General features: G+C 45.5%; 1 protein-coding gene across 2 annotated transcripts in view; it reads left to right on the top strand.

Moving 5' to 3' along the window:
* Nucleotides 1–24,933, top strand: part of LOC146786155 (uncharacterized) — a 248,697-nt gene that overhangs the window by 149,956 nt on the left and 73,808 nt on the right. For both annotated transcript variants that reach the window (XM_085635676.1, XM_085635677.1), the window contains exon 8: nt 10,182–10,613. In XM_085635676.1, the coding sequence (XP_085491802.1) occupies nt 10,182–10,613 (432 nt within the window). The remainder of the gene's footprint in view (nt 1–10,181; nt 10,614–24,933) is intronic.

The raw sequence follows: 24,933 nt of genomic DNA on the forward strand, positions 1-24,933 counted from the left end.
ACTATAAATCCTGACTCTACCATGCACTGTGTTTCGAAAAATCATCTCACTTGAGATGTCATAAGTGTTGTTATGATTTGAAATGGTATAAGTGATGTCATGTATGCAAGGACAACCGGTGCGTTGAGAAAGCACTGAAGTTGTGGACACTCATAATAAGAGCATATTTGGTACCAGTTTACAATGGAAAATCAAATGCCTACCTTTGGAAAATTCTTAGATATTAAGGACTACTTAGAAGAAAACTAGCAGATGGGCAGGGATCACAGTATCCAAAGACTTAGGGCCCAATTACGATCTCGTCAGGAAGGCCTCTGGACGGGCACCGGAACGTGCAAATTCGAGTAAGAGCCTATGTTTCCGACCGAGTCGTCACCTGCTCCAAACAACCAAGTACGATGCTACGATTTCATCCGCGTCGACCTAATCGTTTCCAGAACACAATCCTGTCCGACCGATTCGTTTGCAGGCGAATCGTGTCGCGCATGGAGCAAGATTCCGACCGAGCTAGTACGATGCATGATTCAGACAGCTGTATCTCCTCGTCCTCAGCGAGAAGAAACGGCTGTCGGAATAGGACTTCGGAGGGACCGGCCCCCTTTCACCCGGAGCCCTCAGATTCGGCCGCAGGGGTGCGCATGGGTCCCCCGTTCCAAAAATGCACAGTGGGGTGGGCAACATGGGGTGCCCGCCACAGGGTGTATGCTTTTCCCCACCCACCCCTTTTTGCTATGGGAGCCTGTGTACGCGTTGGTACGCAGGCTCCCATAGATTACAATGGGAGTTCGAGTGAACCGAGTCCGTCAGCATACGGCTGCATCATCACTCGTTCGGTCGCACTCGCACTACGCTATTCGCGTGGAAAGTCTTCCGGGTTTTCCTACCAAGATCGTAATTGGGCCCTTAGAGGGAGTGATAAAAAGCCTGAGCCACTGTTGGTAAATTCCATGCTCTGAAGACGCCAACGGTGTAGCATTGACTCCTGTAATGGCTCGGATTTGTTTTGATCAATTAATCAGTTACAGTTGTGTGACGCTGCTGTCACAGGGGTGATTCCATGATCAAAGAATGCATTCAGCCATATGAAGAAAGATACAAAGATGAGCAATGGAACGAACACCTGAGCTGGATTACATCATGTGCATCATGTGGACACATAAAATAATTTGTCACATTCACAGGTGCATAACACAGTACTAACGTGCAATAGGTTTTTTGAGGAATGCTGAGCCAGACTGCATTCTCCATGCTAGAACATGCTAAGACAGAATGTTTGTTTTATTCTTGAAAAAACAACATGATCACGACATGCATTTATTGTGTGTTTGATGGCGGTTACATAAACCACGGACACCAATATAAATACATTTTCGGCCACTATTGACGTTTTGTTAGAAACTAGTGCTAATATCAATAAAGCACTTGCCTGGTTCTAAGGTTAGAGGCTTGTTAATGAACTCTACAGCAAATTAATGGAGTAAGCAAGGGGAAGGTATTCTACTGAGGCTCAAGTTAAAGAAGAAGATTTTGAACAGTAAAATGCCCACCTGCTGGTCTGGCATTTAATTATTGGCTTCGCTCCTTCACAAACAGCTTGACCGAGTTTGATGAGTATTATTATATCAAAAAAATATTTCGAGCATCTGGCGCCCTCTAGAGGCAATTCTGTGGTACTGCCGTAATGGAACTACACCGTCAGCATGTGGGCGTCATGTATCCTCCTGCAAAGCCGGATGTAGCTGTGATAACACCTTCCTGGTCCCCGTCCGCCTGCTCTCCTCTGTCTCCCCAGTCTTTAGACTTTAACCTGCTCTACATGATGTATATCAGAGGAATTGTTGTCACTTTTGTTAAAAGTGCTTCTGCTGTCCTGCAGCTTATCGTTGTGAATGAGAGAAGAGTCTTCTGCTGCCTGACATTGGTGTACCCACCATCAGTGTTTTAAATGGAAATATAGAAGTGCAAGCACTCACTTTTTAGAGTACCTGTTTGCGTCTGAGAAGTGCCTGTACTTTCGCATTATATGTATTGCCACTGTGTTGAGAAGTGCAGGTACTCTCCCTTTCAAATGAAAGAAGTTCAGACTCAATGACCCCTTCTTTACTTCAGTTCACCCTTCCTACCTCACCTCTTTCTCTGGACCTCGCCTCTGTATCTACTGATTTACCATTCTGTCTCTATCTTACCTTCCATCTCCTACACGCAGGGCCGTTTCTAGGTGTTTTGCCGCCCTAGGCAAGAATTGAAAAATGCTCCCCTCCCTTTTTCTACCATCACTCTCTCCCCCTGTCATCCAGGCTAGAAGAATGAATGAATTAGATATAAAAGAACTTGTATTCAACATTAAACAATAAAACACATCAACAATAGTATTGAAGTAGAACAGGTTTACATATGTAAAATGGGATTTTTTTTCTTCAGACCTAGGCAAGCTCTGTATATAATAGCACTTAAACGTTAATCTACCATTACTTTGCGGCCACTACTACGACTTACCATTACTACGCATTTTTTACTTAGCAGAATCTTTTACTTCGCATGCTTTAAGTTTGCATGCTTTTACTTCGCATATACCGTTACTTAGCAAAGTCAATTACTTTGCTGACTATTCACATCGTTGTTTGGAAAAGGAGGCGCTTCCGTTTCCAAACAACGATGTGCAGCTCTGATGACGCCTGAAGCAGGAGCAGAGAGGAAGCACGGTGAGCGGGGGACCACAAGGAGAGAGAGGTAAGTGGGCAGTGTAGTTTCTGGGGTCTTGCATGGGGTTGTGTTTTAGGTTTTAGGGTTGTGTTTATGTAGTGTAGAGTAGTGTATTTGGGTTTAAGGTAGTGGTCGTGCAGGGGGTTGTCTTTTAGGTTGTGTAGGGTTGTGTTTGTGTAGTGTAGAATGGTGTATTTGGGTTTAGGGTGGTGGTCGTGCAGGGGGTTGTCTCTTAGGTTGTAGAGTTGTGTTTATGTAGTGTAGAGTAGTGTATTTGGGTTTTGGGAAGTGTTGTGGTGCAGGGGGTTGTCTTTTAGGTTTTAGGGTTGTGTTTATGTAGTGTAGAGTAGTGTATTTGGGTTTAGAAGAGTGGTCGTGCAAGAGGTTGTCTTTTAGGTTGTAGGGTTGTGTTTATGTAGTGTAGAGTAGTGTATTTGGGTTTAGGGTAGTGGTCGTGCAAGAGGTTGTCTTTTAGGTTGTAGGGTTGTGTTTATGTAGTGTAGAGGAGTGTATTTGGGTTTCGGGTAGTGTTGTGGTGTTTGTGTAGTGTAGGGTAGTGTTTTAGGGTAGTGTAGTGGTGTTTGGGTAGTGTAGGGTAATGTAGTATATGAGGGTAGGGGTAAAAGAGTCAAAAATGCATAGAAGTTGTATAGTTAGTAATATACTGTGAAGAAAATGCAGATTTTGTATTTTAAAATGTATTTGCGAATTAAAAGCATGCACAGTAATGGTATTTGCGATGTAAAAACATTGTAGTAAAAACGTGTGAAGTAATGGTCTGCTAAGTAACATCATATATTCCTAAAAATGGTGCCACATTGTGACAAACTCCAGTATGGTGGTGGCATGTGAACGTGTACCCACGGGGACACGCTTAGACCACATATTAATTTCACCGAGGACAGCCGATATTTTAAAGGCTCACATTGTCTTTCGGTTCAAGGATGTTGTCATTTTTGGGACATTCTAATTTATGAAACGGATAGTGATAGAATGCCCTAGATTCTCGGCTGTTTAAGCATCTAAGTGACAAAGAGTATTGCATACTGCCAAACTGCTTCCTTTACCTGACCCACATATGTTAGTAGCTTTACCTCGGAGTGGTACGATTCTTCGTTATTGCAGTATCACACTCACAAGTATTCATTTGAATCTTCCAGCAGTGGGAGCTCCCTATCTGATCTATCCACATCAGAGCCACAGTATTACGTTGAAATCTTCGACCACAATATTTAGAAAACCATGGGGCATATTTACAAGCCCATATTGCCACAGGCACATCACTTTTTATGACGTTCCTGTAGCGATAGGGGCTTCCCCTTATTTACAAGGCAGCGTTAAGTCACTTAACACTGCCTTGTAAATAAGGCCTCTCTTACAGTGTGACGGGCTGGGCAGACGTATCCCCGTCTGAAATGTTGGTCCCTTCCTCTGCAATCTTTTCATGTTTACTTATCTCCGGCCATAGGGTCTGCTTATGAATTGCACAGCAGCAATTTCCACTGTCAGCCTCCCCTACCCTCCACTACCCACACTCCCTGGGGTCAGCACTTGAAATTGCAGTGAAAGGGATGGACGGAGAACCCCTGGAACCTAGAGCTGAATAAATCGGAGCAGACATTTGTGTAGGCCTCAAATTGCCACTTCTCTTCATTTGTTTAAAATGAGGAATTCTCTATTTAGGTGTAATTTCTCGGTGAATCCGATATTTTAATTTTAAACTGTCTATGTGTGACACAGACGGAAAGCCTTCAAATTGGCAGTAAACTGCCCTGAAATGTGAGACTATCGGGTGAACGCAAGCAGCTGGAAATGAAAGGTGTACATTCCATTTGTTTTTTCACGGTGGACGACAGGCAGTTTGGGTCTTTTTTTTCATACATTACTCCAGATTTATTCCTTCCGAATCCTTAGCTATTGATTGTTATTAAGAGGATTCCCAAACTCATGTTTTTTGCCGCCCTCCCCCTTTTGCCGCCCTAGGCAGCCGCCTAGGCTTGCCTAATGGTAGAAACGGCCCTGCCTACACGGTACCAATCTCGCCTTGCGTCTTCTACCTCACCACTCACTACCTCTCAGTTTCCTCTTTTTTTATACCCTTCACCCTTCTGTTCTACCTTTCTCCCTGCCTCACCACTTGCTTTACCTAAACTATCCGGCAACTAAGTCTCGAATTTCAAGATCTCTGTAAATGTGTCTTATTTTCATATTTTATTTTATTTATGTATTTAATAATATGCACGCATTCACCCCTACCGTATCTTTCCTACAAGGGGAGGAACAGACCGGTTAGAAACTAAACTCCATATAAACTATTGCTGCTGTAAGACAAATGTGTCTATATCCAAGACCATAAATAAATGGCTCTACCAATGCTTGTTGTAGTTTTATTCTGGTACTATTTAGCTGATGGACCCTGGGTAATGTGAACTTTGCTGTTGTTGCATTCTCCATGTCTAATGTTTAAATTCATATTGCAGCACGTGGGCTTGATTAGGTGAAAATATGTAATAATTATAAAGTTGATCTGAAGAGAGGGCTTTAATATATGTCTGGCTCGGAACCTCAAAAATAATATAGATAGCACAACAAAACATTATTTTTATACGTCTTTTTGTGTGCATTCATCTACCTTTTTTCTGCATATGGTGTATATTCTGTGCATCGTTGAGGTGATATGACTCAGTACAGAAAGCAATTACTTATTGCGTGTGCAAAGATGTTTGTTAGTTGCAAATGCTTGGATTTAGAGTTTGCAATCGAAAACTGCTTTTACCAATGTACTAAATTTATCTTAGGAGTCTGTAACTTTACCAACTCCCTAAATGCAGTTAGAAATGGAAAAATATTCACTTTTTAGAAGGAGCGTCTTGCCTCCATCCATCCTTGGTGTTGTTGTTGACTGGCATGTTGCTCGGCCTGCATGTTCTTGATCTCGTTGAGGGTCCCCTGCATCTCTGTGAGTCTTGACACTACCTGGCTGATGCCCCTGGTGTCACGCCGGTATGTGTCCAGGATGTGGCGTATGTGGGACATACCGGTTCCCTCAGCTGGCTGGTCAGGTTCGCGCCTCCGCCTGCCTCCACTCCCACCACCCCTGCCCACTTGAGCCTGGCCTGCCGTTGTGGGCACATCGGGTCTACGGGACCCCTGAGGGATGGCGTTTGCAGGGTTGCCTGCCTCCTCCTGGGTGCCCGGAGAACCTTGTCCCTCCTGGTCAGACTGGCTCTGTTGTTCAGTGTGAGCAGGGCTCCTGGGTGTCTCCTGGGATGTGGCAGGAATGGGGGTGGTGGTTGGCACAGATGTACCTGACGCAGGTGCTGCAGGGGCTTGGGCACCAGAGGGGCCAGGTTGGTCGGGGTCATCCACGGAGTGGTGAGAGTCGTCGCTGCTGGTGGGGTCATCTTCACGCCGAGCCGGGGACTGTGATTGTTCCCCCCCAGTGTTGGGGGGAGATCCACGACGTTGCCCTGTGTGTGAGAGAGAGACAATGTTAATGCTGTTTCATGCGACATCCATGTTTCATACATATTCAAGTTGTCACAGTTCCTCCAGGTAGTTGGATGTGCCTAGCATTCCTCTCAATGTCTACTTGGGGATGGGTATGTTGCGGGGGACAGATTGATATGTTCTCCTGAGTGTTTGACCTGTAGAATTTTGGCTAGGATGCTTATTTGGCTATGGATTGGTCTTGTGTCACATGTCCATTGTGAGAGTGTGTAAATCCGTTGCCTGCCCCGGGGGTGTGTGCTTATGTAAAGGGGGTGTGTGTGACCGGGACTGCTGTTGGGTGTAGTGTGAGTTGGCATTGGGTCTCCCAGGTGATGGTGAATGCTGGCATGACAGTGAGTGTGAGTTCCTGTGCTAGTTACCTGTGCTTGTGGAGTTGGTGTTTGAGTGTACAGTGGTCCCAGGAAGGCCTTGTGCTGCATACAGCAGGGCCAAGTGTCAGCGACCTTGTCAGTACTTTGCCAGTCCCTGTGCATTGTGCATGGGTATGTACCTATGCCATATGGGCTGAGGGCATTGGTGTCTGCTTCTCATTTTCACAATGTGTTGTGTGAGGCCCACGCTCCCAGCCTCCCGGACATCCAGTCTTGGGTTTGTGGTTGGTGTAGCCTGGGACATGGCATTGGCTTGATTTGTGAATGGTGCATGGAGACGTTGGTGGCATGAGCGTGGTTTTTGAGTGTGGTTGTGTGCGGTGAGGACTTGGGGGAAGTTGCGTGCATTTTGTGTATTTGTGGTGTGGATGGCATTCCCCCCATATTACGTCAGTTGTTTGTGTACTCACCAGGCTCTGCGACTCCTTGGACTCCGTGTACTCCCACCGGCGGAAGCGTGGCCACCACCTTCTCCTCCCAGGGATGGTAGTGTACGGGTCTGCGGGGCAGCCCGCCTCCAGTGATGTTACTCTGGGCGTATTCCTCATTCATCTTCCTCTTGACTGCCCTGCACAGATCGTACCACCTGGCTTGGCATTCATGCCTGGTCCTTCATATGGGCACAACAGCATTGACCTTATCGACGATCCTAAACCACAGGCTGGTTTTTTGGGCTATGCTGGTCTGTCTGACCAATGTTCCAAACAGCTGTGGCTCGACTCTGATGACTTCGTTGACAAGGAGCTCCAGCTCCGCTCTTGTGAACTTTGGATTCTTGTCTGTGGGCATGGTGTGGGGTGTGGGTGTGGGTGGTTGTGGGTGTGTGGGTGTGAATGTGACGGTGTGTGTGTGAATGTAAGTGGGGGTGTTTGTGAAGGAGGTTGTGTGAAGGTGTGTGAGTTATAGTGTAGTTAAGGGGTCAGTAAGGTGTAGTTGTTTGTGTGTGGGGTCTGGCAGCAGTGGGTCTGTTGCAAAGGCTCATGGGTTGTGTGTGTGGGCCCTTTTTATTGGTCCATTTTTGGGTGTGGCTGTGTTTGAATTTTGGTGGGTGTGTTATAAGAGGTGGTTGTGAGTTTTGGCCTCTGTTTGCCTGTTTGGATGTGCCAGGTCAGTCTTTGAGATGTATTTTGTCATGTAGACGTGTTTTGTGGTGTTGTGCGAGTCGAATTGACCCTCCTTGTGCTGTTTTACAGTGTCCTGGTTCTGTACGAGTATTTTTCGCGTAGGTACGGTCCGTACATACGCGATGCTGGGTGAGGGTGCTGGGGTACGGGGTTGGGGTGCTGCGCGTACATGCAGTGGGGGTACGGCATGTACAGGTGCGGGCCTGGGGCGGTGGGGGTACGGCGCGTACAGGTGCGGCCCTGGGGCGGTGGGGGTACGGCGCGTACAGGTGCGGTCCTGGGGTACCCACATACATGGGGGGGTATGGCGCGTACATGCGGGGGTACGGTGCGTACAGGTGCGGGCCTGGGGCGGTGGGGGTACTACGTGTACAGGTGCGGGTCTGGGGCGGCGGTGGGGGTATGGCACGTACAGGTGTGGGCCTGGGGTACCTGTGTACATGGGGGGTACGGTGCATACATGTGGGGGTACGTCGCATACAGGTGCGGGCCTGGAGGTCCGGCGTACATGGGGGGGTACAGCGCGTACATGCGGGGGTACGGCACGTACATGCGGGGGTACGGCGCGTACAGGTGCGGGCTAGGGGTACCCGCGTACATGGGGGGGTACGGCGCGTACATGCGGGGGTACGGCGCATACAGGTGCGGGCCTGGAGTACCCGCGTACATGGGGTGGGGGTACGGCGCGTACTTGCGGGGGTACGGCGCATACTGGGGGGTACGGCGCGTACGCGTGCGGGCCTGGGGTACAGTGCGGACAGGGGGGTGTACGGTGCTGCCATATTGGGGGGTGGGGGGCTGTACGGGCACAAGTTTACCCGTGTACATGTGTGCAACTGCGTTGGCTCCGTACGGGGCCTTTTACATGCGGTTGTGTATTCGGACGGGTGGTACGAATCGTACTTGCGCGTTCGGACTTTTGTTTTACGATTTGCACGTAAAAATGTCCAGCTCCCTCTCGTACACTTTTCACGAGGCCATTCGGACGTAAAAAATTCCGACTCCCTCTCGTAGAAATTTCCCGACGCTATTCGTAGGTATTTTTCACGTCCGAATCCTACTTGGCCGTTTGTACGGTACTTGTACGATTCGTACGTAAAAAAATACGGATACGAGTCGTACGGTAATTTTTTTTAACTGATCGGAATCGGCACCCAAATGTAACGTAATGTTGTCATTTTTAGTTAGTTTCAAAATGTTTTAAAAATACGTTATTAATTAATTCTCAAAATAATAAAAAATTTGCTTATTCATTTGTATACATTTTTAACAGTAAATAAATGTATCTTTCTATATTTTGCAAGATGAAATAATGAAATTATTATTTCATCAATGCCAATGGGCTGTTATTTTAATTCCCCGACTCCCTTATTTTCTATGCCAGTGTGCTGCATTACCTGTGAGTGACCATTTGTGACACTAGACTTACTTCAGGGCTGGTGTGCATCTATGCCTGTTTTGGGACCTTTAAGGCTGTGGTATATTTAGACTAATTCTGGGCGTAGTTTTGCTACGCGGAACTTTGAGAAGTTACAAAAAAACTCTGCGAAGTTCTGCGAGTGGCGGAGTGCAGTGCGAACCGCAGTTTGTGCTGGTATTCCTGCAGGTAGGGTAGAAATTCTACTCGAGTGGCAGCTCGTGCTCGCAAACTTACTGTTCGCGATCGCGAACTTACCGTTCACGATCGCGAGCGGGGAAAAAACTCCGCTGCACATCGCAAAGCGTAGTTTTCTGCACTCCGCAAGCTCCGCGGAGTGCAGAAAACTCCACAGACTCCATGAACGGAGCGGAGCGGAGCGAAGTTTACCGCCTCGGCCTAATTTAGACATGTATTTTGTGAATAGCAATGGTCTTACTCATTTGTGGGTGTATGTATTAGCATGTCCCTCCCTAAACCCCTCCTTACATTTCCCTAAACCTCCCCCATTTTTGAGTAATTATTCCCCATTTTCCTACCATTCCTCCTTGAATAAATTTGCATACATAGGTGCCTCAGTGCCATACTCTGGTAGTTTGTTATCATGAACTCCTCTTGTAGCATGAGAAAACAGAATTATGGATAATTCATGCTTCTCCAACAAGCCATGTAACATACACGCTCAGGGGACCTACTCATGTGAATTCAGAATTCATGGTGAATAAATGGTGAGATATCAATCAGTATTGTGAGCACGTGAATGATTATTCGAAACAGATAAAAAGAAAGAAATGGATTGGATGTCTAAAAGAGAAAAATATCAAAGCAATAAGAAAATGTCTTGACCATTCTATGGGGGTCAACAATGAAAGGGATATGTTGGGAAAAAAGCGTTCGGCATTAGAAACTATGATGAACCGTAAAGCTTTCCTCGCTTGATGAATGATCTAATGGAAATCTAACCCTAATATAAAATCCAATGGATCATCAAATGAATTTGACTGAATTTAATTTAAAAGTGCTTCTAACAACATTGCTCTTAATTTTTTACAGTGTCTCAGATTGCATTTGTGAACTCTTCTACACTGGCCACAGTCCAAATGGTGGCCAGTACTGTAACAACAACTTCCCCTAACAAGTCTGCAAATGCCTCTCAGCCAACACCCACTGCAAGCCCTGCTGTGTTTTCTACATTTGGGTCAGGAAACGTGTCAGTGGCTGCCATCTCCACAAGCTCAAACCAGACCAGCACTACATGGCAAGCAGTGACAGTGCTGAAAAATCCCAATATCACACAAGGTGCCATTCAAGCAAACACTTCTGCAGCACCCCCAACATCGGCCATACTAACCTTTGCAGCGGCAACAACAGTACAACTCAGCAACACCAGTGGGACAGGAGTAACAGGGAAGGATCCATCAACAGTAGCTCTCGTTTCTGCACAGGTGGTCTTTTCTAATCAAAGCACAACTTCTGGACCAACAGGTATGGCATATCACTGGACAGCATGACATGCATGTTTGTGGGAGCTTATGTGTTCACGTATAAACCTTCTCCTGCCAATCAGGATATGTGTTCACTGGCATATTAATATTAGCAGAAGTTGTTTCCATTCACTGTGGTGGAAAAGGTGTCAAATATTTTATCCTGGTTGAATTTTTTTTTTAATTTTATTAATGGAATCTGTCTGCTCTCCAAGAGAGATTTGAGAGGTTTTAAAGGTCTTGAGTACAAAAGTAGAGTATTATGAAGCTGTGTCCTACTGTAAATGGCGGGACTTCCAACCTGCTCACCAAGAGGTCCCCTTGCTCTGCTTAAACTTCTGGGAACCAGTGGTTTTAAACCTGCAGCTGATTCTGTCGGTGTAAACCTTTGCCCTAATAACCCACCCACCACTGGGTCATCTGGTCATAGTGGCAGTCGCTATGCCATATTTAGGGCAGGCGTCCATGACTTGATTTCCCTGCTTCTTCTTGGTCACCACTTGGTTTCTTCTGGCCTCTGCCTTTTAGCCAGCAATTAAAACTCCTTTTAAACATCTTAAACAATTTTTCCTCAGCCTCCATTGAAATATTTTAGGCTAGCTATACCAGTTAACTTAGTGTCAAAGCACCCTTTAGGGGTATTTGCAGGCCTAACAAAGTCCTATTTAATCTAGTAGTCAGGTTTACTCTAGTATACTAAAGTAGTATTATTGACCACCATTTAATTAAAGTGCATGTATTTTGTATAGGACAGATAATAGGTAACATTAATAGTATGAGTGCATATTTATATATGTGATGAGGATCATGTAATTCACATATGATTGAAACCTTTTGTGAGTGAATTATACCTCATAGCCAGGTTAAACAGAAGAGATCTGGTATTCAGAGTTTAATTTACACCTGCAATGTTTAGCAAATGATTTCAACATCTAAATGCACAAAAACATAAATTTCATTAAAGAGGTATTTAAAAAAACCTTCATCTGAACACTTAGAAAGATAATCATTGCACTTAAGTTGTGGACACCGTTGTGTACCTGGATAAGAGGAATACATTGTACAAAGAAATACATTGCAACTTAAAACAATTTGTTTTATATATATTTATTGATCATAAATCAGTTAAATGAAGCGATTACTCAGAGTTGTATTCCTCATCAGAAGATGGTTTATTCAGTTGATGAGGAATACAACTCTGAGTGATTGCTTCATTTAACTGATCTATGGAGTAAACGTCCGGCGCGCTCCGCCGGCTGCAGCGATCCTCTGCCAAAGGCGAGGGGAGACGGAAGGAGCAACGCAGCTTTAACATATATTTATATTCACTGAAAAAAACATAGGTTTCAGGGACGTTATAGTTAGAAATTAGCATTTAAAAAACCTTAGAAATTCACTGAAAAAAACATAGGTTTCAGGGACGTTATAGTTAGTTGGACATTTCACTCGTATAAAACAAGAGAAATTCGGCTGTTATAGTTAGTAGAGCTAACTATAACTCGCGCCCACGCAATGCACTGCTGATGATGTCACATATTACATCACTCATGACATGCTCAGTGACATCACTGATGACATCTCAAATGACATCACTGATGACATCATCCAGTGACTAAGTGTTTCTAAACCTTTCAAGAACGTTGTATCTATATATGCTAAGGTATATTGAAGAATGATTGGTTGTCTGAAAACCTGTATGGGTGTCTGAGTGTCTGTGTGGGTGAGGGGGTGTGACTCCCTGCATGGATGTGTGAGTGAGTGATTCACTGGATGTATGTGTTTATGAGTGCGTGTGTTAGGTAGTGTATCGGTGAGTGAGTGTACGTATAGCTGTGTTGGTGAGTGAATGGATGTGTTAGTGGTATATGTGTAAGTAACTACATATGTGAAAGGCAGTATTTGTGAGTGTTGGAATATATAAGTGAGTATATGTAACAGTGAGTGATTGTGACAGTGACTGCATTGATAAGTGTGTGATTATGTCAGTAATTGTTGAAGACAGTACGTGTCTCTATGAATAAGTGACGTGGTGTGTGTATAACTGTATAGGTGAGTAAATGGCAGTGTAATTAATTCTTTAGGTGACTGACTAGGTTTTTGAGTAACTCTTTGGGTGAGTAGCAATGTGTGAGTGTCTATATGGATGTATGAGTGGATGTATTGATGAATGACTGCGTGCATGAGTGACTAGATGTATGAATCACTGAGCAGGTATGTACTAACTGCTATTGGTGTGTCTATGGTTTCGATATTGGTAGTCTGTATTTTAGAGTGGGTGTATGAAAGGTTTTATCAGGGTTTGAGGATGTGCATTAGATGATCACGTGGATAATGTCATCAGTGATGTCATCAGTGATGTCATTTGAGATGTCATGAGTGATGTCATCAGTGATGTCACTGAGCATGTCATGAGTGATGGAATATGTTCTATCATCAGCAGTGCATTGCGCTGCCGCAAGTTATAGTTAGCTCTATTAACTATACCAGTCACATTTCTCTTGTGTTTTTTTACGAATGAAATGTCCAACTATTACGTTCCCTGAAACCTGTTTTTTTCAGTGAATTTCTAAGGTTTTTTTTAATGTCAATTTCTAACTATAATATCCCTGAAACCTATGGTGTTTTCAGTGAATTTCAAAGGTCTTTTTAAATGCTAATTTCTAACTATAACATAGCAGTCGCATTTGCAGAGTGGTGGAGAAAGGTGAGCGTGGCCTCCGAACACCTCTTAGCAATCCACTGTGTGGGATTTACTTGGGGTAACAGGAGGGGTAGTTAGCCCCCAACATCGACCTTGAGGGCTAACTACCCCTCCGATTACCTCCAATAAGTCCCACACAGCAGGATTGCTAACTTCTCATATCAGGCCACGTCCCCTTTCTCAACCACTCTGCAAACGCACCCCCTGGTGCGTTGTAAGTTGGGGAATTAATTCCCCTTGAATACCGAGGGTCCCTGGGTGCCAACTTGCCCACCAGGTACCTCCAGCAAGCGCCACAGAGGTGGATTGTAGAGAGGTGGTCCGAGGCCAAGCCCCTTTTTTACACCACTCTGGCGCATTGCTGCTCAAAGGATGAAGTCCACTTGTGTCCTGAGGCCCTCAGGACACAAGAGGACCTCATCGCCCCACCAGCAGTGCACCAAGAGCAGCGTTTGCAGAGTGGTGTAAAAAGAGGCATGGCCTCGGACCATCTCTCTGCAATCCAGCTTTCTGGTGCAGGAAACCAAAGCCGTGCTCCCGCCCTGTCGTAGCAAACAGCAATGTCCCGGGGGTGGGCACCCCGGGACATTGCAAAAGCCAGCCCTGGGGGGTGGCGGTCCCCAAGGCCATCAAGGGATCCAGGAGGGGGGCCACGCAGCCCCCCTCCCAAGTGTTTAAAGCCCCGGGGAGGTGGTGGTCCCCGGGGCCAGGGGTCCGTAACGGATCCCCGCATTTGAATAAACAGTGCCACAGGAAGGTGGTGGTCCCTGGGGGAGTGTGGAGGGGCTCGAGCCCCCCCACACACCCTATTTATTATTTATTTTAGCCCCCGGGAGGTGGCAGTCCCCGGGGCTTGGGGGGCATGTGAGGCCCATCAAACATATTTAAATGAAGCCCCAGGGAGGTGGCGGTCCTGGGGTTTGGGGGGGCCCGGGAGGCCCATCCACCCTATTATGATAAAGCCCCAGGAAGGTGGCGGTCCCCAGGGCTACGGGGGGGGTCGCGTGTCCCCAAGCATAAATTATAAAGCCCTGGGGAGGTGGCCATCCCCGGGGCTGCGGGGGCCCGCTACAGAATTCAGGATTGCCCCCGAGACTTGGCCTACCATGCGCTTTAAAAAACAAAGCGCGGGAGACCACACTTCCTTTTTTTTCATTTTCGACGAGGTTCGCGCACCAAGCACGACCCGGTCGAAAAATTTAAAAAATAAATGCTTTTTTTGAGCCTGGGGGTCCCTGAGCAGGCCTGGGGGGTCAGGGTGTTCCTACCCTGTCCCCTTTTTTTGTTTTTTGATGTTTCTGTTACCTTCTTCCCTCTCCCTCGGTCTGAAGCACAAGATGGCTGCCAACACTTTCTGGTTTGAAGTGTTGGCAGCCAATCAGAGGCCAGCTCTTGCTTGGGAGGGCTCAGACAATCAGATCTCAGAATTCTCAAACATCGATATCTGTAAATCTTTAAATATCTCAAAAACTACTGAACAGAATACACCGTCAAAAGAAAAGTGTGCTTTCTGGACCAAGAGCCATCTCTCTTCCAAATTTGGTGTAATTCCGTTCAGCAGTTCAGGCTGTAGCCGTGTCTAAAGTTTCCTATGGAAATTAACATAGAAAACACACGTTTAGGGACCCCCCTTTTTTCTTGGCCCCCACTGATGAATCACCCAGGAACTTTCAAGACAGGAGCTGGCCTGAGTGAACAATTAGTTTTGAAAATTTCGTGAAGATTCGTCAAACGGCGCCAAAGTTATTGGCAAATCAAAAAACACTTTCCCTATGGAAACTAGGTTCTAACTATAACTACCTACTGGCGACTGCCAGTAGGTAATATGTATATATATTCCCAGTTGAAGGCATCACGCCGAAAACGTGCTGGCCATGAATGAGCTTTTTTTTTACTTTGCACTTTGGACTTTGGCTCCTATATAAATCTCTCGAGATACCCGATAGGAATTTGTGTGCACCGCTCTAATAAGTAATTGTGAGCACCCACAGTGGAATCTTGTGGTGATTGGTGCCGCTATCTAACCTTGGAGTGAGAACACAAGCAGGAGCATACATATATGCTCCTGTGTGTGTTCCTATACATATATATATATATATTCATTACAATTAAAGGTTAGGGATAAGATGTAGTTAGGCAAGCTTTATTTATTCTTTCCATACAAACCATATTTAAACTACAAAATCATTAGAAATTCTGAAGTTATAGTTATAACCTAAATTTGGAATTTACACACCAGCTTTTAAATAGTATAAGTCACACACCTACATACACAGTGTTACATATAACTAATAATAATAATAATAAGGCCATTTCTAAAGCGCCGGGCTGCACTAAAATTAGTGTATCCCCGCGCTAGAATACTGCTATATCTCAAGAGACAGAAGTAGGGGAGAACGAAACAAGGGTCAGAGGGAGGAGGTAGAATTAGATGACTGGAAACAGATGAGTTTTAAGTTTGGCCCGGAATCTAGTTTCTGAAGGTTCCATTCGAAGATCGAGTGGTAGTTCATTCCAGTGTTTAGGAGCCAGGTATCTGAAAGAACGGCCACCCATCTTGGCTCTGCGGGTACGGGGGAGTTTAAACAGCATAGCTCCGGCCGACCTCAGGTTTTTGGTGGGGCAGTGAATTGTGAGGAGTTTTTGCAGATATCCTGGGCCTTTGCCCTGGGCAATGCGATGCGTAAAGCATAAGGCTTTAAATTTAATGCGTTCCTTGACCGGAAGCCAGTGAAGCTTCGCTAGAGCATTCTTCCCAGATGCTCTACGAGGCAGGTTGAGTACCACGCGGGCAGCAGCGTTTTGCACGCACTGCAGTTGGTGTAGGCCTTTTTTACTTAGACCTAGGAGTAGGACATTGCCGTAGTCAAGATGGGGTGTGACTAGGGCATGGACAAGTGTCTTTCTGGCGTTGATGGGGAGAAGGACAAGGATTTTACAGAGGGTTTTTAATGTGCTGAAGCACCTGCCCGTAACTTTATTGACCTGAGACCTGAAAGAGAGATCCGAGTCGAGCATTACTCCAAGATTTCTGACAGAGTCCGCGGGAGAAGGAAAATTGCCCAGTTCCGCCGGCCACCACATGTGCGACCAGGCAGAGGGGGATTTACCAACAACCAAAAGTTCAGTTTTTTCGCCATTCAGGCGTAAACAGTTGTTATTCATCCATAATGCCACTGATGACAAGCATTTGGAAAAGTTACTGGCATCTTCCGTATGGTGGAGCGACAGCTTGATCATCAGTTGGGTGTCGTCAGCATAAGTGACAATATCCACCCCGAAAGCTTCAGCTATATGAGCCAGGGGTTCCATATAAAGGTTGAACAGGGTAGGGCTTAAGCTGGACCCCTGTGGAACCCCATGGCTCAGCTTCCGGGGGGAAGATTTGAAAGGGGGACAGTGCATCTGGAATCTTCTGTTAACCAGGAAAGATTTTAACCAGGCATGGGCAGGTCCTCCACTCCCATGTCAGAGAGGCGAGATAGCAGCGTTGTGTGCAGCACGATGTCAAATGCTGCACTGAGGTCTAATAAAACCAACGCTGCTGTCTGTCCTTCGTCCGCCATCTGTCTGAGGCACTCAGTGGAATAGAGGACGGCTGACTCTGTCGAGTAGCCGGCTCTAAATCCCGATTGAGTAGGGTGGAGGAGGGATTCCTTCTCCAGGTATTTCATGAGTTGCCCGTTGACCACTTTTTCAACTATTTTTGCACAGAAGGGAAGAAGGGAGATGGGATGAAGATTTTGAAGTTGGGAGATGTGGACGTTAGTTTTTTTTTTTCAAAGGGATCACCTGGGCTGTTTTCCATGCATCAAGCACATGGCATTCTTGGAAAGAGAGAGTAACGATATGAGTGATCTGATCGATCATACTCTCCAGGACTCCCTTACAGCGATTGGGGGGGGCACACGTCACAAGGGGAGCCAGACTGTATGCTTTTAGCAATGTTCAGCAGTTCCTGTCTCTCAGGTACTTTAAAGCATGTCAGACGGGGTTTAACAGTGGAGTTATCTTTGACTACCATATGTTTACTGGAGGAATCAGCTCCGTCTGTGAAAGTGGAATATATTTTGTCGACCTTGCCGACAAAATGATCGGCTATGGAGTCGCATAGCTCGCTGGAGTAGGTGTCTTGCGCTTCGAGTCTGGTCGGGACCGTTAACTCTTTATAAATGGCAAAGAGTTCTCTGGTGGGGTTATCGGCAGATTCTATTCTGCCCTTAAAATAGTCACCTTTCGCTGCTCCTACAAGTTTGTGATATTTTTTTAGTTCTGTTCTATAGTGTGACTTACTTTCTAAATTGTAGCTTTTCCTCCATTGTCTTTCCAAATTTTTGCATTTTGCTTTAGCTCCTTTGAGTTCGTGAGAGAACCAGGGGACAGTTTTGGTCAATCTTGCTGGAGGTTTGAGTGTCCAGGGTGCTACTGTATCTAGTGCATTGGACACCCAACTTTCGTAATTGTCCCACGCCTCCTGCAAGGTGTTGCTAGGGGGCGGGGATGTCTCAAGTAGGGCAAGCTTGAATGTCTCCTGCTTGAACTTTTTCCAGTCTCTACGTTTCTGGGGTAAGGGATTGTTAGTTCTGGTGTCAGAAGGAATACCTTCTATTTCAAATGGAATGATGAAGTGATCGGACCAAATTATTCTGATCGGGGTGGAGACGTTGACACCCTCCCAGTTAGCAAATATGGGGTCCAAAAGATGCCCTAATTGATTCGAGGGGGATCTGGATTGAAGGTTAAGCTCTTGAGATTTCAGTGCTTCTGCCACAGCCTGAGCCTCCCCACAATCCGTATTATCAAAGTGAAGGTTGAGGTCACCTAGGATGAGAAATTTTTTGTACCGTAGTGCTGGCTGGGTTATCGGTTCTGTGAGATGTTCGCCGAACTGTGCAGCCCCTCCAGGCGGGCGGGGCGGTATATAAGTAGTCGGTTTATGATGCTTTTGGATCCTGCTTTTATTGTGAAAAAGCCGCTCTTGCTATTAGGTAGCGTAGCCTTCAGTAAGGTGCACTCTAACTCTAATAGATAAGAGCTAACCCCCCACCTCTCTGTTTCTGTCTATCTAATCTGAGTAGGCAATATCCTTGAGGAGTGGCTTCGAGAGTTTCAGGCAATGAAGCAACGTCTAGCCACGTCTCGGTTAAAAGAAGTACATCAGGACTTCTTTCCGTTAGTAGATCATAAATCTCTGTTTTATGCTTCTTCATGGATCTGCAGTTAAGTTGCAACATTTTTAATTTAGCTGTCTCCCTTTTTCCTTTCTTCAAGAATTGTGGAGTGTACTTACAGGTCTCACAGAAGAAAGGTAAAGAGTCAGCCTGCAAGGTGTGATAGCAGCTATTTTTAAGTTTCGGGCATAGAGATAAAAGATTTTGGCTAGTATAGTGTGTCCTATGCCTGTGAGTTTCCGTTCCCGTCATGTCCAAGGGTACAGATGAGTGAAGGGGTCCAGCCCCGAGCCCCGTTCGGGCGCGGACAGGCGCAGACGGGCTCGCCTTAGGCGCGCCTTCGGCGCGCAGACGGCTCGCCCGCTGCGCTTGTCTGCTGCGTGTCCGGAAAATGCCCATGATTTAAAGGGATGGAAGACGGCGGTGGGGGGGCGTGGCCTCAGGAGAGGGGCGTGGCCTGATGTTTCGCCGGTAATGGCGGCAAGATGATAGTATGGTATGCTCCCGCGGCAGCGCTAAGATCCGCTGCGCGGGCTGGTCAGGAGCGTGCTAAAGCCCTGAAATTATGCCAGGAGAGGAAGTCACGTGAGTTAAAAACACAAAATCGAGACACTCACATTTTTAAAAAGTTAAGCGGTCGAGCTCTCGGCTTCCGCCTCAAGAGATAAGCGTTTCTGAAGGGCGCTCACAATCAGCGTCCTCTATGTAGTCTCGGTGGGGGGCGTGGCCTCAGGAAAGGGACGTGGCCTGATGTTTCACCGGTAATGACGGCAATGTGATAGTATGGTATGCTCCCGCGGCAGCGCTAAGATCCGCTGCGTGGGCTGGTCAGGAGCGTGCTAAAGCCCTGAAATTGTGCCAGGAGAGGATGTCAGGTGAGTTAAAAACACAAAATCGTGACACTCAAATTTTTAAAAAGTTAAGGGGTCGAGCTCTCGGCTTCCGCCTCAAGAGATAAGCGTTTCTTACATTTTAACTTAACACACAACCTTTATATGACTATAATTTGCCAGTCTCCCTAGACAGTGTTATCACCTCACTCGCCATACTACATTAACTATAAATCCTGACTCTACCATGCACTGTGTTTTGAAAAATCATCTCACTTGAGATGTCATAAGTGTTGCTATGATTTGAAATGGTATAAGTGATGTCATGTATGCAAGGACAACCAGTGCGTTGAGAAAGCACTGAAGTTGTGGACACTCATAATAAGTGCATATTTGCTACCAGTTTACAATGGAAAAATCAAATGCCTACCTTTGGAAAATTCTTAGATAGTAAGGACTACTAAGAAGAGAACTAGCAGATGGGCAGGGATCACAGTATCCATAGACTTAGGGCCCAATTACGATCTCGTCAGGAAGACCTCTGGACGTGCACCGGAACGTGCAAATTCGAGTCAGAGCCTATGTTTCTGACCGAGTCATCACCTGCTCCGAACAACCAAGTACGATGCTAAGATTTCATCCGCTTCGACCTAATCATTTCCAGAACACAATCCTGTCCGAACGATTTGTTTGCAGGCGAATCGTGCCGCGCATGGAGCAAGATTCCGACCGAGCTAGTACGATGCATGATTCAGACAGCTGTATCTCCTCGGCCTCAGCGAGACGAAACGGCTGTCGGAATTGGACTTCGGAGGAACCTGCCCCCTTTCACCCGGAGCCCTCAGATTCGGTCGCGGGGGTGCGCATGGGTCCCCCGTTCCAAAAATGCACAGTGTGACGGGCAACATGGGGTGCCCACCACAGGGTGTACGCTTTTCCCCACCCACCCCTTTTTGCTATGGGAGCCTGTGTATGCGTCGGTACTCAGGCTCCCATAGATTACAATGGGAGTCCGAGTGAACGGAGTCCGTCAGCATATGGCTGCATCATACTCGTTCGGTCGCACTCGCACTGCGCTATTCGCTTGGAAAGTCCTCCAGATCCGAGTCGTGCTGAGGGTTTTCCTACCAAGATCGCAATTGGGCCCTTAGAGGGAGTGATAAAAAGCCTGAGCCACTGTTGTTAAATTCCATGCTCTGAAGACGCCAACGGTGCAGCATTGACTCCTGTAATGGCTCGGATTTGTTTTGATCAATTAATCAGTTACAGTTGTGTGACGCTGCTGTCACATGGGTGGTTCCATGATCAAAGAATGCATTCAGCCATATGAAGGAACACCTGAGCTGGATTACATCATGTGCATCATGTGGACACATAAAATAATTTGTCTCATTCACAGGTGCATTGCACAGTACTAACGTGCAATAGGTTTTTTGAGGAATGCTGAGCCAGACTGCATTCACCGTGTTAGAACATGTTAAGACAGAATGTTTGTTTTATTCTTGAAAAAACAACATGATCACGACATGCATTTATTGTGTGTTTGGTGGCGGTTACATAAACCACGGAAACAATATTGACGTTTTGTTAGAAACTAGTGCTAATATCAATAAAGCACTTGCCTGGTTCGAAGGTTAGAGGCTTGTTAATGAACTCTACCGCAAATTAATGGAGTAAGCAAGGGGAAGGTATTCTACAGAGGCTCAATTTAAAGAAGAAGATTTTGAACAGTAAAATGCCCACCTGCTGGTCTGGCATTTAACCCCTTCGCCGCGGCAGGAATTCCGCCGCGGCGCTGGGGGGGGGTTTGGGGGCAGCGCGGTGGCGCGGTGCTCGTGACGGAACCGCTCCGTCACGAGCCACGGTTGAGCTGTGCTCATGACGGAGTGGTTCCGTCACGTCTCCGCCCACTGCGCTAATCGCCCGCACAGGCGGGGAATAAGCGCCGCGTGGGCGGAGCGGCCGCCAACGGCCGTAGCATGACGGAACCACTCCGTCATGAGCACAGCGCAACCGTGGCTCATGACGGAGTGGTTCCGTCATGAGCGGGGAAGGGGTTAATTATTGGCTTCGCTTCTTCACAATCATCTTGACCGAGTTTGATGAGTATTATTATATCAAAAAAATATTTCGAGCATCTGGCGCCCTCTAGAGGCAATTCTGTGGTACTGCCGTAATGGAACTAGACCGTCAGCATGTGGGAGTCCTGCAAAGCTGGATGTAGCTGTGATAGCACCTTCCTGGCCCCCCTCCGCCTGCTCTCCTCTGTCTACTTTAACCTGCTCTAAGTGATGTATATCAGAGGAATTGTTATCACTTTTGTTAAAAGTGCTTCTGCTGTCCTGCAGCTTATCGTTGTGAATGAGAGAAGATTCTTCTGCTGCCTGACATTGGTGTACCCACTATCAGTGTTTTAAATGGAAATATAGAAGTGCAAGCACTCACTTTTTAGAGTACCTGTTTGCTCCTGAGAAGTGCCTGTACTTTCGCATTATATGTATTGCCACTGTGTTAAGAAGTGCAGGTACTCTCCCTTTCAAATGAAAGAAGTTCAGACTCAATGACCCCTTCTTTACTTCAGTTCACCCTTCCTACCTCACCTCTTTCTCTGGACCTCGCCTCTGTATCTACTGATTTACCATTCTGGCTCTACCTTACCTTCCATCTCTTACACGGTATCAATCTCGCCTTGCGTCTTCTACCTCACCACTCACTACCTCTCAGTTTCCTCTTTTTTTATACCCTTCACCCTTCTGTTCTACCTTTCTCCCTGCCTCACCACTTGCTTTAACTAAACTATCCAGCAACTATGTCTCGAATTTCAAGATCTTTGTAAATGTGTCTTATTTTCATATTTTATTTTATTTATTTATTTAAAATTATGCACGCATTCACCCCTACGTATCTTTCCTACAGGGGGAGGAACAGACCGGTTAGAAACTAAACTCCATATAAACTATTGCTGCTGTAAGACAAATGTGTCTATATCCAAGCGCATAAATAAATGGCTCTACCAATGCTTGTTCTAGTTGTATTCTGGAACTATTTAGCTGATGGACCCTGGGTAATGTGAACTTTGCTGTTGTTGCATTCTCCATGTCTAATGTTTAAATTCATATTGCAGCACGTGGGCTTGATTAGGTGAAAATATGTAATAATTATAAAGTTGATATGAAGAGAGGGGCTTTAATATATGTCTTGCTCGGAACCTCAAAAATAATATAGATAGCCAAACAAAACATTATTTTTATACGTCTTTTTGTGTGCATTCATCTACCTTTTTTCTGCATATGGTGTATATTCTGTGCATCGTTGCGGTAATATGACTCAGAGTACAGAAAGCATTTACTTATTGCGTGTGCAAAGATGTTTGTTAGTTGCAAATGCTTGGATTTAGAGTTTGCAATCGAAAACTGCTTTAAGCAATGTACTAAATTTATCTTAGGAGTCTGTAACTTTACCAACTCCCTAAATGCAGTTAGAAATGGAAAAATATTCACTTTTTAGAAGGAGCGTGTTGAAGGCGTCTATTCCAAATGGCGATTCCTAGCCATATGTTTCAATCGTTTCAGACCGATATAGCAGTTGTAAACTATCAAAAATGACAGAACCCCAAATTAGGACAGTTATCCATTTATGATGGGAAAATTGTCCCTTAGGGCTCCTTCCCATTTGTGAACTGTAAAAAAAAATGTTTGCTTGGGAGTAGGCAGTGGTCCACGAGACCCCTGCAAACTCTCAAACAAGCAAAAAGTAAGCTTTTATTTTTGAATGCAGCCCAGTTTCTTTTAAGGAAAATGGGATGCATTTAAAAGAAAAAAGTTTACTCTATTAAAATGCCATTACAGACATAGTGGTCTGCTAATCACCTTCTACATCATCTCTGTGGTGGCATCACAATTTGTGACCCGCATCTTTAATTTTCATGCGGTAGGTCGGATTCCGATCCAATGCAATTCAGATTTTTAAAAACCATCCTAGTAGTACATAAAACTCTTTACTGATCAGAAAAATACTGGTTGCAGTTTGCAACCAGAAGTTCGTGACAAAATATTCGTATATATCTGGCCAACAGGTAGAAGGAGTCGCAATATGCAAATTGACTTCTACTAAATGAATTCTCATTTTGCAAAGCAATCTGGGTACTAATAGGTCAGTTCACAAAATACAGAATCGTAGCCAGTTGCAATTTGACCTACCTCATCAATATTCAGGAAGTGGGTTGCAAATTAGGCTCACTAAGATGGGCTACACTCACAAACCTGGTGACCTGCTGATTGCAGCAGACCACCTCATCTGTGACTGCTTTTGAATAAAGCAATCTTTTATTCAATGCAGCCCGTTTCCCTAAAACAAAAATCAGATGCGTTTACAAAAAAAAAATTACAATGTTTTCAAACTTTTTTTAAGATCAGGCACTGGTACATATGACTACTGCCTACCCTTAACAAAGTTTTGTTTCATATTTACTAACAATAAGGGGTCCCCTATTGACCCGTTCCCAATGGCGAATAGCTTACCACTTCTGTTGAGTTGGTGGTAATGTATTTATGTTTGAGACAGGATTTAGGTTATAAAACATTAATGCATACCTTAAAGAATGAGTATTTGGAAGCGTCACCCTTAACTTGCCTCTTCTAAATAGTGATTTCAAAATGTTTCCTAAACCCAATAAATGATTCGGAAAACCCTAGGCTTGGTATATTTCAAAAAGGATTTTAACGTTTGCATACCTTCTAATTTACCAAATAAGAGGTTTGTGAATGCAAAAACCCTTTGTACATGAGGCCATATATTTCTTATTAGAACATTGGCTGTTGGGAGCTCCATTGTAGACAATGGAGTGCTGCGTGCTTCTACAGGCCAGTAAAGGCCCGCAGAGCAACATTCCAATGTTTTACAAAGGCCTCTCGGAGCTCGAGGGGATTTAAATCCCCTCGAGCTTCGAGAGGCTTTTGTTTTATTTGTTAGAACATTCTGCCCTCTTATGGCAGAATGTTCTAATAGCCTTATAGCCCTTCGTAGCAGGGCTATACCGCAATTAAAGTACTGTTCCCTTTGGCTTTGGCCTTTAACGCGGGAGCGGGCCTTTAATAGCCGGTATAGCCCTCTACCTTCTAATTTACCAAATCAGAGGTTTGTGAACGCAAAAAACCCTTTGTACATGAGGCCATATATTTCTTATTGTTTCTTGCTGCAAGTGTCATCATTTCTGACTGTGTTATTTTTTTTTTAACTTATTGTTTTATTTAGCTGTGGGTTGTCCCATACTCCCACCGGCATGAGATTCTTCATTGTGGGCAAATTCCATTGTCGGAACTAGGGCTCTCACACACTAGCAAGCTAGGTGTCATGCTTCATCATATGAGCCTGCCCCTCGTCAGGTCGGCGCTGCAATACCTGACGGGCACCCAGTACCGGACTCTTTGGCGGGGATCTTCTGTTCCTGCTGTAGGGTGAGGTGGGGGGTAAGAGGCCTAGGGAGTGTAGATGTGAAGTGAGTGGATTAAAACAGGTCAGTTAGTCCTAACAATAATTTTATTCGAGAAGGTAAACTGCCTGGTTAAAATGAGAAGAGAGGCAGTGAACTAGATGTAAGGTTTCTAGCTGTGTATGTCC

This window comes from Triturus cristatus, chromosome 11, assembly GCF_964204655.1.
Source record: "Triturus cristatus chromosome 11, aTriCri1.1, whole genome shotgun sequence".
Taxonomy (NCBI): domain Eukaryota; kingdom Metazoa; phylum Chordata; class Amphibia; order Caudata; family Salamandridae; genus Triturus; species Triturus cristatus.